This window comes from Pelophylax lessonae (genome assembly GCF_965119305.1).
Source record: "Pelophylax lessonae genome assembly, chromosome: 2".
In the NCBI taxonomy this organism is placed as follows: domain Eukaryota; kingdom Metazoa; phylum Chordata; class Amphibia; order Anura; family Ranidae; genus Pelophylax; species Pelophylax lessonae.
The window spans coordinates 454,287,686-454,301,844 of NC_138769.1; the positions used below are offsets into that span (position 1 = coordinate 454,287,686).

The 14,159-nt window shown below is 44.2% G+C and overlaps 1 protein-coding gene across 2 annotated transcripts in view; it reads right to left on the reverse strand.

The window, feature by feature from the left end:
- UBE3A (ubiquitin protein ligase E3A) overlaps positions 1-14,159 on the reverse strand; it is an 80,628-nt gene that overhangs the window by 31,176 nt on the left and 35,293 nt on the right. For both annotated transcript variants that reach the window (XM_082246687.1, XM_082246688.1), the window contains exons 4-5: positions 11,425-12,668; positions 4,898-5,042 (exon numbers count right to left, since the gene is read on the reverse strand). In XM_082246687.1, the coding sequence (XP_082102813.1) occupies positions 4,898-5,042; positions 11,425-12,668 (1,389 nt within the window). The remainder of the gene's footprint in view (positions 1-4,897; positions 5,043-11,424; positions 12,669-14,159) is intronic.

Genomic DNA, 14,159 nt, shown 5'->3' on the forward strand with positions numbered 1-14,159 from the left:
ATAGGACTGAGTCCCCGTCTGTCTGATCCATCTTGAAACAGTCGCAGAAGAAGTGGACAGTCCTTTTCTTGGCCCATTCGTGAGCACAAATAGTGAGTTTGACTTCTGAAAAGACTCCGTAGCTGTCAGGTACACCTGAATTGCCCGAACCACAACCAGGGCATCCAATGTAACTTCCTTAGGATGTTTAGGCCTGGAACACAGAGAAGGCAACACAACGTCTTCATTCAAATGGAAATCAGAGACTACCTTAGGAAGGAATGACAGACAGGGGCGAAGAACAACCTTATCTTTGTGGACCACCAAGTAAGGAGTGCGACAAGATAACGCCACCAGTTCCGACACCCTGAGAACAGAGGTGATTGCCACCAAAAAAGCCACCTTCTGGGACAGCGCAAGCAGGGGAATCTCCTAAATATTTTCAAAAGGAGGCTTCTGGAGAACTGAAAGCACCGAGTTCAAATTCCAGGGTGGTAGAGGAGACCTCACCGATGAAATTAAATGTCAAACCCCTTGGTACGCACCAGGGAGTGTGTAGCCAGGGGTGGTTGAAAGAAGACCGCCAAGGCCGACACCTGGCCCTTAATGGTACTCCAGGGCAATTTCTGCTCAACCTTCCGTAGGAGGAAGGTCAAGACCCGAGCTACCAAAAAGAGCAAGGGTGAACACCAATCAACTTACACCACGAAAGGTACGCTTTCCACATACAATAGTAGATCTTCCTAGAGGTAGACTTCCTAGCTTTTATAGCAGTGTCAGACTCACTGACCCAGACAAACCTCTATCCTTCAGCACCTGGCTTTCAACAGCCAAGTCGTCAAAGCCAGCGACTGTAAAAGAAGGATGGAAGATTGGCCCTTGAGACATCAGTTCCTCCCTTACAGGCAGGCTCCAAGGAACGTCGGCGACCAGCCGCACCAGGTCGGCATACCAAGACCGGGGAGGCCAGTTCGGGGCCACTAGAATGACCTGAATCCCTTCTGCCTGGATCCTGCGCAAGAGCCTCAGCAGGTGCTTGAGAGGAGGGAATCAGATGAAACTGGCCCCACGGGGGGGCCACCAGAGCATCTGTGGCATCCGCCAGAGGATGTCGTGACTGTGCCACAAACCTCTGAACTTTTTTGTTGAGCCCGCATGCCAACAGATCCCCCTTGGGGGTGACCCACCAGAGAAATATCTGATGAAACACGTCTGGGTGAAGGGACCACTCCCCTTGGTTCAATGCCTGACAACAGATAATCCGCCTAATCCAGTTTTCCACTCCTGGAATGTGTATGGCAAGAAGGCAGGAACAAAACATTCTGACCGCCGTCGAATGGCTGCTACCGCCAGAGCTGCCAACACACTTCTTGTTACACCCTGCTGATCGACATGCCCTGGCGTTGACTGAATCCACACTGGAAACCCCTGAAGACTATCCATCCTGTGATTCAGGCACAGCCTGATCGCCCGGAGTTCCAGGACATTTATCGGTCCTCTGGACTCTTCTGGTGTCCAAACACCCTGAGCGGAGCTCTGAACCATGACACCCCCCCCCCCCCACCTGGACAGGCTGGCATCCGTGGTGAGCACTGTCCAATACGAGGAGAGAAAGGATTTTCCCTGTTGAAGAGCTGTAGAGCGAAGCCACCAGACCAGAGACCCTTTGGTTTCCCGGCTCAAGCCAGGTCTGATTGTCCAGAAACTTCGGACACTTGACCCATTTGACCAAGATTTCCCTTTGCAGGGACCTCGTATAGGACTGTGCAAACGGAACCACCTTGAAGATAGATACCATCAGGCCCAGCACCTGACAGCAGGAGATGAATTGCAGCATTCAACTTCTGGAGTTTGTCCAGAGGAAGGAACACTCTGAACAGAGTCAGACCCAGATTATCCAATTTTCTGGATAGCATCAGAGTAGACTTCTGGAAATCCAAAAGCCAACCGAACTCCCTCAGGGTCTGTAGTGATCTCAACGACGTCCATCAGAACTGCAGAAGACCCTGCTCGCAAGAGGAGGTCGCCCAGGTAACCCAGTATTGCAATTCCCCACTGACGTAGCAATGCTAGAATCGGAGCCAACACTTTTGTGAAGACCCGAGGGGCGGAGGAGAGACCAAAGGGTAACTGATAATGCTCCTCTCCTATAGCAAAGAGGAGGAAGTGCTTGTGACAGGCACAGATTGGAATGTGCAAAAAGGTCACTGTCTTATCAACAAAGTCAGAGGGGATTACAGAGAGCAGTAAGGAAGAGTGTAGGAATCTCCAGCTTACCCTGTTGAAAGCCTTTTTGGCATCAACTAATGATAAGCAAAGGGGACGTAATGGTAAGTGGGCATAGCGCATTAAGAAAATGGGATTTTTAACTTACCATAAAATCCATTTCTCTGATGTTTATTGACGGACACAGATCCTGATCTTCTTAACCATTGAGTTATACTGCCCCCTACAGGAGTAGGACACTAGGCAGAAAAGAAGTCTGGCTACATCTATGGGCAGTCCCAGGGGGTATACTCCCTCTCTCTGCTACAGGTACTCAGTTTTGTTACAAGCTCCACAGAGGGGTGGGAGCTGTGTCTGTCAGAGAAATTAGTTTTACGGAAAGTCAAAAATCCCATTTTCTCTTTCGTTCATTGACAGACACAGCTTTTGAACTCCATACCCATTGGGATGTCCCAAAGCGGTGTTAAACATGAGGGGTGGGAACAGCAATAAAATTCCTAAGGCTAAACCGTAGCCAACCAGGCAACAGGAGCAAAACAACTGGAGCCTGCCTAAAAAAAAAAAAAAAAAAAAAAAAAAACAATACACCCTCAGAGGACCAGGTTCTCTAAACAGTAGCCTGCAAACCCTTGCGGCCAAAACAATCATCCACAGATGCAAACACATCCACTTTAAAGAACTTTGTAAAAGTGTGCACCGACGACCAGATAGCCGCCTTACAAACCTGTGTCACCGATGCCAGAAGGCCAAGGAGGCACTGACTTCCCCGAGTAGAGTGCGCCTTGATAGGGAAAGGAGGAACCTGACCCCTGATAGAATAAGCCTGAATCATCTTCGTCTGATCCATCTGGAAATGGTTGCACAGGAAGCAGACAACCCTTTCTGAGGCCCATCCGCAAGCACAAATAGTGAGTCTTCCTAAAAGACTCCATAGCTGCCAGGTGCACCCTAATTGACGAACCACATCCAAGGCATGCAAGGCTATTTCCTTGGGATGTTTTGGCCTGGGACACACGGAAAGCAACACGTCTTCAAAAGGAAATAGGAGACAACCTTTGAAAGGAATGACAGACAGGGCCGAAAAACCACCTTATCTCTGTGAATCACCAAGTAAGGTGAACGACATGATAATGCCACCAGTTCCGACACCCTGCGCGCAGAGGTGAGAGCCATCAAAAAAGCCACCTTCTGAGACAGCGTAAGCAAGGGAATTTCCTGGAGATTCTCAAAGGGAGGCTTCTGGAAGACCAAAAGCACCAAAATGATGTTCCCAAGGCAGAAATGGAGACCGCACTGGAGGAACCAAAATGTCAAACATCCTGAGGAAAGGTACGCACCAGGGAGTGTGTGTGGCCAAGGATTGTTGGATGGAGGATGCCAAAGCCACCATCTGGCTTATGATGGTACTCCAGGCCAATTTCTGTTCAACACCCCGTTAAAGGAAGGTCAAGATCCGAGCAACCAAGAAGGAGCAAGGATGAACCCCAAGAGACTCTCACTATGCAATGTACGTCTTCCATGTACGATGGTAGATCTTCCCAGAAGTAAATTTCTTAGCTTTTAACAGCATTGGAATCACTGATTCAGACAAACCTCTATCTTTCAATACCTGGCTTTCAACAGACAAGCCGTCAAAGCCAGCGACTGTAATGCAGGATGGAAGAATGGCCCTTGGGACAGCAGATCCTCCCTGAGAGGAAGCCTCCAAGAAGCGTCAGCAACCAGCTGCACCAGATCAGCATACCCGGCCCACCGAGGCCAGTCTGGGGCCACCAAGATGAAGTGGCTCGGCCGAAAGAGCCGAGCCACATCCAAAGAGGCATCACAGATAAACTGCAGCCCCTGGACCAGCTGGTCTGCCAGCTTAACAAAAGGCAGGGGGGAGCCAAAAGCTTAGCCCATTCAGTAAGTCTGTGAAACCAGGGCAACAGTGAAGATCGGCCTCAGTGCCGAACCAGCCAGGGTATACATATTGCAGGCAATAGCCTCCACCTTCCTGTCAGCCTGGTCCTTAAAGGCCGAGGACTCTTCAACTGGAATCATGGTTGCCTTATTTAATCTGGAAACCGGTGGAACAGTCCACTTCTAAACAAGGGAATCCTCATAGGGGTATCGCATAGCAAATCGCTTCGGGACCCCAAGAGGATGCTTTAGTCGTCCCCACTCTTTAGTGACAATTCTATCAAAATAGGAGGGGAAAGGGAACACCTGTGCCGCTCTGGATGGCTTGTGAGCGCCAAAGGGAGCCTCCATTGCAGCTGTGTTCTCCATCTTTAAGATCTCATGCACAGATGCAATCAGTGCGTCCACCAGTGCCTTTTCGTGCGCAGTTGCAAAAGTGGAAGAATCCTCTAGCACTAGAGCACACTAGCACACACATACTATACAATCTGTATGGCTGAATTTGCATCGCACAGACATCGCATGTGATTTGAATAGCAGTGTGGTGTGAAACACATGCGATGTCTGACATCGCTATAGTGTGATCCGGCATTAAAAAGAGCTTGGTGAAATGTATTACCATTTTGACAGATTGTGCTATACATTTCAGGTATTTGTTCTTTGGTCTTCGTGTGTTTTTAAATATATAGTATTAAATGCACAATCAATTGCTTTTAAGGTGAATTATTCAATAGGTATTCTGTGTATCCAAATCCCGTTAAAAAAAAAAAAACCTTAAGAAATCACTTACCTATATCAGGATTAAAAATTTCTTCCACAACTAGCTGGAAAAACTCTTTGGAAACTCCGCCTTCATCTACCCCCTGCTCCCCTTCAAACTCCACATAAAGCTGCTTTTTCAGGTCTGCTGGGTTTTCCATGGCAATCATTTCTAGCTAAAGAAGAAATAAGAATTTGAAAAGTCAATGCAGCAGCTTCTTTTAAATTATCAACCATTGTGTCTCCATGCATTTCTAGCTCACTTTCTTTACAGCTGAATGGCCTATATTGTTAGCAAAATATATTTACCTTATCTCTACCCTCTGATGCTATTTCAGGTTGAAATCCTAGCATTCTTTGTGTGAACAGTGAAGTACAAAGTTTTATTATGATACCCTGCCCTTAAAACTTTCTTCCTGAATGCAAATGCTGTGACTTTCGAAGGCAGATGTCACATTTGCAGTCAACAAATTTAGAGTTACAAGATTGCTAAAAATGTTGCTGCTACATTTTACCTGCTTCCACAGGTTGCTTAAGCTATACAACACACACACTATACAACTTTTGTTGTTAGATTTCCTTTAGATTTACCGTCATCTATGTAGTGGAAGGGCCTGCCTGAAACCATACAAAATTAAAAAGTGTTTAGGTTTGACCTCATATTAAATGGTTTTGGTATATCTAAAGGAAAAAAAATCTAAAAGACAATTGTAGTGTGTATGACCCATACAAGTCACTGGCTGGACAGCAACGCATTAAATTCTCCATGACGGAAATGCTGCTGAATAGGATTTGCCAACAAGAGAGCAGTAGTCTTGTTCATCCAGGTAGCAAGGGAGAGACCTGTGCAAACACTTGATTATTCCTCTGTCCTGCCACATCCCACATCACGATCCTGTTCCTGGGGAGCGGTTACAAGCAACAAGATCGCAAGTGTCGCAGCGGCCTAAAACCTAGTACACACGGGCCGAATGTAGAGCAGTGTGTAAGACAGCGAGTCTGACAGAAGCCAGCTGTTCGGTCAGCTTCTGTTGAAGGGTCATGATTGAAAAAAGGTCTGCTGACCTGCTCCCGATCAGTGCTCACAGCCAATGGCTGAGAGCGCTAACCAGAATGTTCTGCCGGGGGGGTGGAGGCGGCACTCCCATCAGAACACAATAGCACAGCAGGGGAGATCGCAGTACTAACACTGGATTGTTAGTACTGCGGCTCTGACCTGAGCTGTACTAGTAGTGTTGAGGAGCCTTTAAAAGCAAGAACTGTTTATACTTTTCAGTTTTACAAAACTGTGGCAGCTATTTTGGATTTAGGGTCAAGGGATCTACAATAAACATAAAAAGACATTGGAGTCTCGTTCACAGCGGTCACTGCATTCCCACATAATGGCTAGTGTTCGGTTCTGCCACGCTGAACATTGCACCATTTTTTTTTTTTTTAAGACTTAATTCGGATGTGTAACAGATATCTCAAAAGGTAAATTTCCGGTTGAGCAGTGTAAGGGAGTGGACTGCATGCAGGTTTTTTTTTCAGCGCACTGTGCCTGCACACTACTGCAACACAGTGGTGTGAACCGGGAACATAGGGAGACAGACATTTTGCCTTGTCATGCGCTAAGACTACGCTGGAATAGCCACCAACAGCATATGGCGTGAAAGTACCCTAAGCGTCCGTCTCTTGGGGAGTTCCAAAAATATCAATACTTAACCAACTTTACAGACTAAAGCCCCGTACACACGTACCGATGGTCGCATACAAATGTTCCTCTTTTCTCCCCGGGATGTCGGTGTCTGCTGAAAAGTGCAAAGACAGCACAAGGACAGCACAAGAATTTTGTCCGCCGACTGCAGAAGTGATGTCATGTAATGGTTAACTTTCCCTGTGTTTTCTATTTTCTGAGCATGCCCAGTCTTGCAAATCTGCGGTCTGTCGGCCGAATTGTGTACTGACAGGCGAACAATCGTCCGTTCTGGTGTCGGCATACAAATATTTTCATGTTTGCAAGAAAGACTTTTGTCCGCGGATTGTGCGCAGACATCTGTCGGAGGCACCATACTAACACGCGTACAATCGGCAGATCCTTCGTCCACCGACGTTTGTATGCCGACGATCGGTACGTGTGTACGGGCCTTAAGACTATAACACACGTGACTAATTTTTTTTAAGGATGTAATAGTTTTTAAAGGAGAAAGATTCCAGTTTATTTTAGGTCATGTTATATCTGCAAGTTTTACTTTTCTCACTTTAAATTTTCTGAAGCCAAATTTTTTTGTCCTCTTGGCTGCTAGCCCAAATTAACCCTTCTATGAAAGGAGGCGGAAAGGAGACCCAAGTCGGTAATCCTACAGTGTGCTAGTTAGCAACTGAAAGAAAGCATCTAATTGGTTACTCAGCTATTTCACATCCCCTTTTTACTGTTACGAACATCACTTGCTGTCAAGAGCATTGTGGAATAGCAGATGGAAAGTTATATTTTCTAACAGTTTAGACTCCTAGCAAACAGTATTTCTCCACATTTTGTAAATTAGTCACAGAAATGTCTAGGACAAAAAAAATAGATATTTGGAGACCAAATTTTATTTATTTTTTTATAAAAAAGTGCTAAAAAACATTGCTATTTTGGCACTTTTTAATTTGAATTGGGCAACAATCTAAGGTCTTAGAGGCACCTGCAGACATCTGAGAGACTTACTGGGAAAAACATGAAAAGATTGCTAATACAGACTGTTCATGTTTATTGACCTGGTAGATAACATGCATGACTGAGGGCTAAATAGGCTCACACTGCATAAGATTGGATTGAAAAAAAATGCACTGCACTTTTTTTTTAAAAAATTCACCGCATGTGCACTGGGTTGGTATTTTAAGGGGCCATTGAAAATGAGTGCCACACTAAAATGTTCACTAGAAAATACCCAGCAAAACTTAAAACACGCCTTCATTCTCTTTAAGGTGTAACTAAAGGCAACACTTTTTTCCATTTGGAATAGAAAAAAGGAGGGTTAGAACCATAGTCATTTTTTTCTGCCATGTGTCTCACTGGGGAGATGGACTTCCTGTCCCATAGTCAAAACAGGAAGTGGGAAGAAATCCCTCCAAAGTAATGCCCCGTACACACGTGCAGATCGTCGGCCGAACGATCGGCGTCTTTTGTCCCCAGGCTGTCGTGTCTGTTGAAAAGTGCAAAAGACTGCACAAGAATTTTGTCCGCCGACTACAGAAGTGATGGTTAACTTTCCCTGTGTTTTTTCTTTTCTGAGCATGCCCAGTCTTGCAAATCTGCTGTCTGTCGGCCGAATTCTGTACTGACTGGCGAACAATCGGCCGCTCTGGTGTCGGCATACAAAAATTTAAATGCTTGCACGACAGATTCTTTTCGGCCGCAAGTGTGCTGTCGGCTGTCGGAAGCATCATACTAACAACCCGAAAATCGGCCGATCGGTCGTCGGCCGAATCTTTTCGGCCGACAATCTGCACGTGTGTACGGGCCTTAAGGGAATCCCAGTGTGTCACCAGAACTACTGTCCCTGTTGGAAGATTTCCCCACTATTAGTGTTCTGATGTCATCCCAAAATTTGGGATGCTATTTTACCTATTCTTTTGAGAACAATAAACAGGACAAATGGAGAGGGGGTATTTCCCTAATGGGGGCACAGACCGTTTTAAAAACTGACATGTGTTCTAATCCCTCTCCACTCCACACAAAACTAAAACAAAAAGGTTTTGCCTATAGTTACACTTTAAACAGAGTATATGCACTTCTTTACTCTCTAAAAGTTCAGCAAAATATGGCATCAGCACAGTGACAATTACCAAACACATCTTTCCTTGAAAAAAAAAAAAAAATGCAAAAATTATATTTATATTATATACACACACACACACACCTTTTGCAGTTTAAAATCTTCTGGGAAGGCAATCCAAAAGGTTTAGGATTGCGTCTATGGGAATGTTTGACCACTCTTCCAGAAACGCATTTGTGAGGTCAGGCACTGTTGTTGGACGAGAAGGTCTGGCTCGCATTCTCCATTCTAATTCATCCCAAAAGGTCAGGCCATTCAAGTTTCTCCACCCAAAACTCGCTCATCCATGTCTTTATGGACCTTGCTTTGTGCACTGGTCCAAATCATTTGGTGGAGGGGGGATTATGGTGTGGGGTTGTTTTTCAGGGGTTGGGCTTGGCCCCTTAGTTCCAGTGAAGGGAACTCTTAAGGCATCAGCATACCAAGATATTTCGGACAATTTCATGCTCCCAACTTTGTGGGAACAGTTTGGGGATGGCCCCTTCCTGTTCCAACATGACTGAGCACCAGTGCAAGCAAGGTCTATAAAAACATGGATGAGCAAGTTTGGGGTGGAGGAATTTGACTGGTCTGCATAGAGTCCTGACCTCAAACCCAATAGAACACCTTTAGAGCCCATTCACACTGCTACGACTTGGACCGCGACTTGTCAGCCTGACAAGTCGCGGTCCGTCACGCTCTCATTGTGCGGTACAGGAGCCGTTCTAATAGGAGCGACACAAGTCGCTCAGACTTAGAAAAAGGGACCTGTACTACTTCGGGGCGACCTGGAAGCGACTTGCATAGACATTCATTTTATGAAGTCCATGCAAGTCGCGCTGCACGCGACTTCACAGGTTGCCCCCGAAGTCGGAGCGACCTAGTGTGAACCGGCACTTAGGGTGAAATCGAGCGGAGACTGTGAGCCAGGCCTTCTTGTCCAACATCAGTGCCTGACCTCAGAAACTTGTTTCTGGAAGAATGGTCAAACATTCCCATAGACACTCCTAAATCTTGTGGACAGCCTTCCCAGAAGAGTTAAAGCTGCTATAGCTGCAAAGGGTGGGCCAACTTAATATTGAACCCTACGGACTAAGACTTGGATGCCATTAATGTTCATGTGCGTGCCCCAATACTTTTGACAATATAGCATAAATATAAAAACTAGATCAGTACAAGAGGATTCTGATTGGATGTCAAAGGTGTGGCTCTTTGGACAGCTTTATTGAATTAAGCTGGTATTAAACCCAAAGCCAACAATGTAAAATATTGCAGCTTACTCATCATTAAAATGTGTCGGCTGCATTAACTTTCCTTTTTTTAATGCTTTTTCCCCTTTGTTTTCGAGTAGTTATCTGGCCAGTAACACACACCCTCTCTAGATAAATGAGCACAAGAGACACAGTAGACAGCGGTATTGCCAGTTTAGGGGTTAGGGGAGTGTTAAATGTACTAGCAGATGTAGATACACTATCAAATTGAATCCAAACTGCAGCTCACACTTTATAATCAGTTACAGCAAACTGTTTTTTCTTCTTTATAGGATAAAGGTTTTAAATAAAAGCTGATCATTGTAAGCACCTGTCAGTGGCAAATGATTTATCTCATCCCTGTAAACAGATACACCTGGGGCTCACTACCAGTGAGCCAATGAGAAGAGAAAGGGGGCAGGACCGAGCCATGGCTCCATGTCTGAATGGACACAGAGCAGTGGCTCGGGTGCCCCCATAGCAAGCTGCTTGCTGTGGGGACACTTGGCAGAAGGGAGGGCACAGAAGCACTGAGGTCTTTCATCCTATAAATGTGGTCTTAAAAACCCTTAGGATGTCAGTGGAGCCCAAAGTCTATTGTGGTATAGGACATTTTAAGCCAAAGTAAGAAGTGTTCGGGGATTTTCATGTGGATGTATGGGGTTACAGTCATCATTCCTTTATACCATGACTAGACTAAAGCCTTCAACTGAGAGGTGGACAAATGAAGGCAAAATTCAGTATTCCCAAACACAAAAAAGGCTAACAAACATAACATACCAATGGTATTTTTGGGGTGTTCTGCTTATAGGACTATATGATGGGATTTGTCCAGCTAGACGGACAGTACAGAAATCACAGCAGGAGAAAGAATTCCTCACATGGCTTTTTTTATAGCTAGACGGTTAATCTCCCAGGGTGAAAAACACATCAAATTAGAGTTTGAGAGATATAGGAAGCCAGTGTGTCCTATAGTGGTTGTAAACCCTTTCTTGTTCCCAGTGAAGTGAGAAGAAACCAATCCTACTAAGTAATTTTACCTGTAACTGTAGCCCTCGCTTCTATATAGCGGTTCAAAGTGCAGAACTTATACAGCCCGCCTGAGCTTTCAGAAAGCAGAGGACAGGAAGCTGAAATGACACACTCCAGATCTCAGTGAGAAGAACAATGAGAGCGGATTGGAGGAAAGCGAAAACCCCTCCCCCTTCACACAGGAACAGAGCGGTGGCTGTCTGGCAAAGGCTGTGGGCTGGAGCTCCTTCCCCCATCACATTTCGTCTCTTGGGATTAGGAAAACTTGTCAGAAGTGACTTATGCTGATAGAGGATCAAGGCAGCAGAGAGAAATCACACTTCGTGCTTTGGATTGAGACAAGTACACTATAGAAGGATATGCTTTGTTCATATTTAAAGACAGAGGTTTACAACCACTTTAACCCACTCCCTTTCAGTACCAAAATGTTTAATATGTGCAAACAAATTAAAAGCAAAGAGAATTGTTAGAAGTGCAAAAGAGTTTGCCATACATACCCTAACTAGAGCATCATCAATGATGTGATCTCGTCTGACTTTGAGTCTCAAGTATGGATTGAGCTGTTGTCCTTGTACTAGACTGTAAAGCACTGTGATTCGTCGCTCACTATACATGCGGATTCTGTTGTCATAATAGAGGCCCAGATTCTTTGTTACAGCATTCAGGATAAAAGGACATGTCATAAATGAGAATTTATTTTCAGTTTCTACTTTAAAGAAAGTATAGTCTTTGTCCATTTCAAGAACATCATTTAGTGGTTCATTAACAAATTCTTCAAAAGGGATGAGCGGTTTTCTGCAATCAATTGTTTTTACACCAAGTTCTGTTTCAAGGGGGTCTACTCGGGGCCCTTTCTTATTTCTTCGCTCCTCACCCAGTAGCTCTTGGAGGGTCAACTCACTGGATTCTGGGATGGGCTCTTCATCTTCGTCTTCATTGTGATCTGTCTCAATCTCACCCCCTACTACATTTGCATAGTAAACCATTTTCAGGCATTTTGTGGCAGCCACAATGGCATCGTCATCATTCACTAAATTTCGGCTGTTGAACTCATTACTTATAACTTTGTATGTTATGAGCTGCTGAAACGTTTCCATCATTCGGCGAATCTGTTCAGCACTGTATTTTGACCAAAGTCGGATAAGTTTTGCTTGTGCTGCCAAAGGCAATTTGCTCATTGCTTTGCAGAACAATGGTAGAGCCATTTCCAGGTATTCCGGGCTGTGGAGATTACAATTCTCCATTACTATAATGAACAAGTTGAGATAATTTGGGTCCCGAGAATATACATTATGATAAGTTAAGTCACATTCCACATTGGGAGATAAGTAGACAAGTGCATTAAGAAAGGCAGATTCTATTTTCTCATTAGAAAGTAGCCTGTGATAGACCCGTCTTACTGCTTCGATGTCTAAAGACACTTCTTCTGGACCTAATTTCGGTATGTTGTTATCTCCCTGGGTACTGTCGCTTAACCTGGAGGAAGAAGCTGCAGAGTCATCTTCCATAGCAGCAGATGAAGCAGCTTTCTCCTTTTCATCCTCATCTTTGTCTTCATCCTTTTCCTGCAAGGATTTAAGCTCCTCCTTAGTATGTTGTTTTGCTTTTCGGAAACTTTGAACCAAGGCTTCAGCACTGGAAAACACTCTGCCAATCACTCGGATCAGAGGCGAGTAATCTTCTCTTTCTCGACATAGCTCAAGAATTTCATATACCTTCTCTTCAGACAAGAAACTCACATCTAAAAAGGAGAACAAAGAAATAAGTCTTTTATCAACACCCCCAACATTGTCATTCCATACCAGACAGCTGAAAATGGCATTTACAATTATATTTGAAAATACAGGTTGGAGCTTTCAGTTCATGCACAACAGGTCTACAGGGGTAGGATACAGTGGGGGAGATTTACTGAAACTGAAGAGTGCAATATTTGGTGCAGCTCTGCATAGAAACCAATCATCTTCTAGGCTTTAATTGTCAAAGCTTAAATGAACAAGCTGAAGTTAGAAGCTGATTGGCCACAGTGCACAGCTGCACCAGATTCTTAGTGCTTCAGTTTTAGTAAATCTCCCCCAAACATGACCACTGGCATCAGAAGGGTTCATTTTCATTGGCTACATTTAAAAGAGTAATTAGTGCTTTTTTTTTTTTTAAATCTATGCTCCCTTTGTTGTATTACACTTTGCCTTGGTAGCAGTGAGGCTTCCTAATGCCAACGAGTAAAACTATGCCTATTCAGCAATAAATGCTTCCTGCTTGCTGGCACATTTGATTAGAACTGTTAATATACAGCTCAGTGGAGAATCTCAGCTTGCCTTGGAGCAAAGATGAATTGCCTCTCATGCGCAGGAGTTCCATTGTTCAGAGCTGTGCCTTCCTGATGGCTGAAGACACCGGAACCCAGAAAAAAGGCAAGGTAAAGATGCTGGCACCGGTGAGGGAGCGCACAGACACTGAATCAATGGAACAGATGTAACTACTGCTTGGTTTAGTTCATCTTTTAGCAATGGTTACTACAAGTGGCTGTTAAAATAAGCTGCTAGATTTCCAAAACATTGGGCGCCCAGTTGGAGTGCCTGTAACCGTAACAGCCAAATCATTTGTGGTTTCAAGAGCAACAGCCTCAAGAGTTATATTTGAATATACAAATCATGTAAATATTTAATCTATAAAGGATAAAAGCCTAAAGACTAACCTGAATGACAGGTACCATCAAACTCCATTAAGAATTGTGGCCCAACAACACAGAACTAATAAAGCAAAAGTGGCAGCAGAACAACATTTACCTTGAGGACCCTATTTTCTTAGAAAGGGTTCACAAAGAACTTCAAAGAGTAAACATCCACGGAGGAGGTCTAGTAAATGCAAAAATTCAAGTTTGTATTTTTTCACTATTAGTCGTGTTTTCTGATGAATTCTTACCATGCTTAGTTAACCACTTCAAAAACTGGTCCAATTCTGACATTTCTAATATGCATGTTAAAATCTGTTTGTGCTAAAAAAAATTACTTCGAACCCCCAAACATTATATAATTTTTGAAACCAGAGACTCTGGAGAACAAAATGGTGGTTGTTGCAAATTTTCATGTGACACAATATCTGCGCAACCATTTTTAAAATGCTAATTTTCATCCATCCATCCATCCATCACTCTTACCCAATTTTTTTTTTTGTAAAATATAAAAGATGTTATGCCAAGTAACTAGATACCGAACGTGTCACGCTTTAAAAT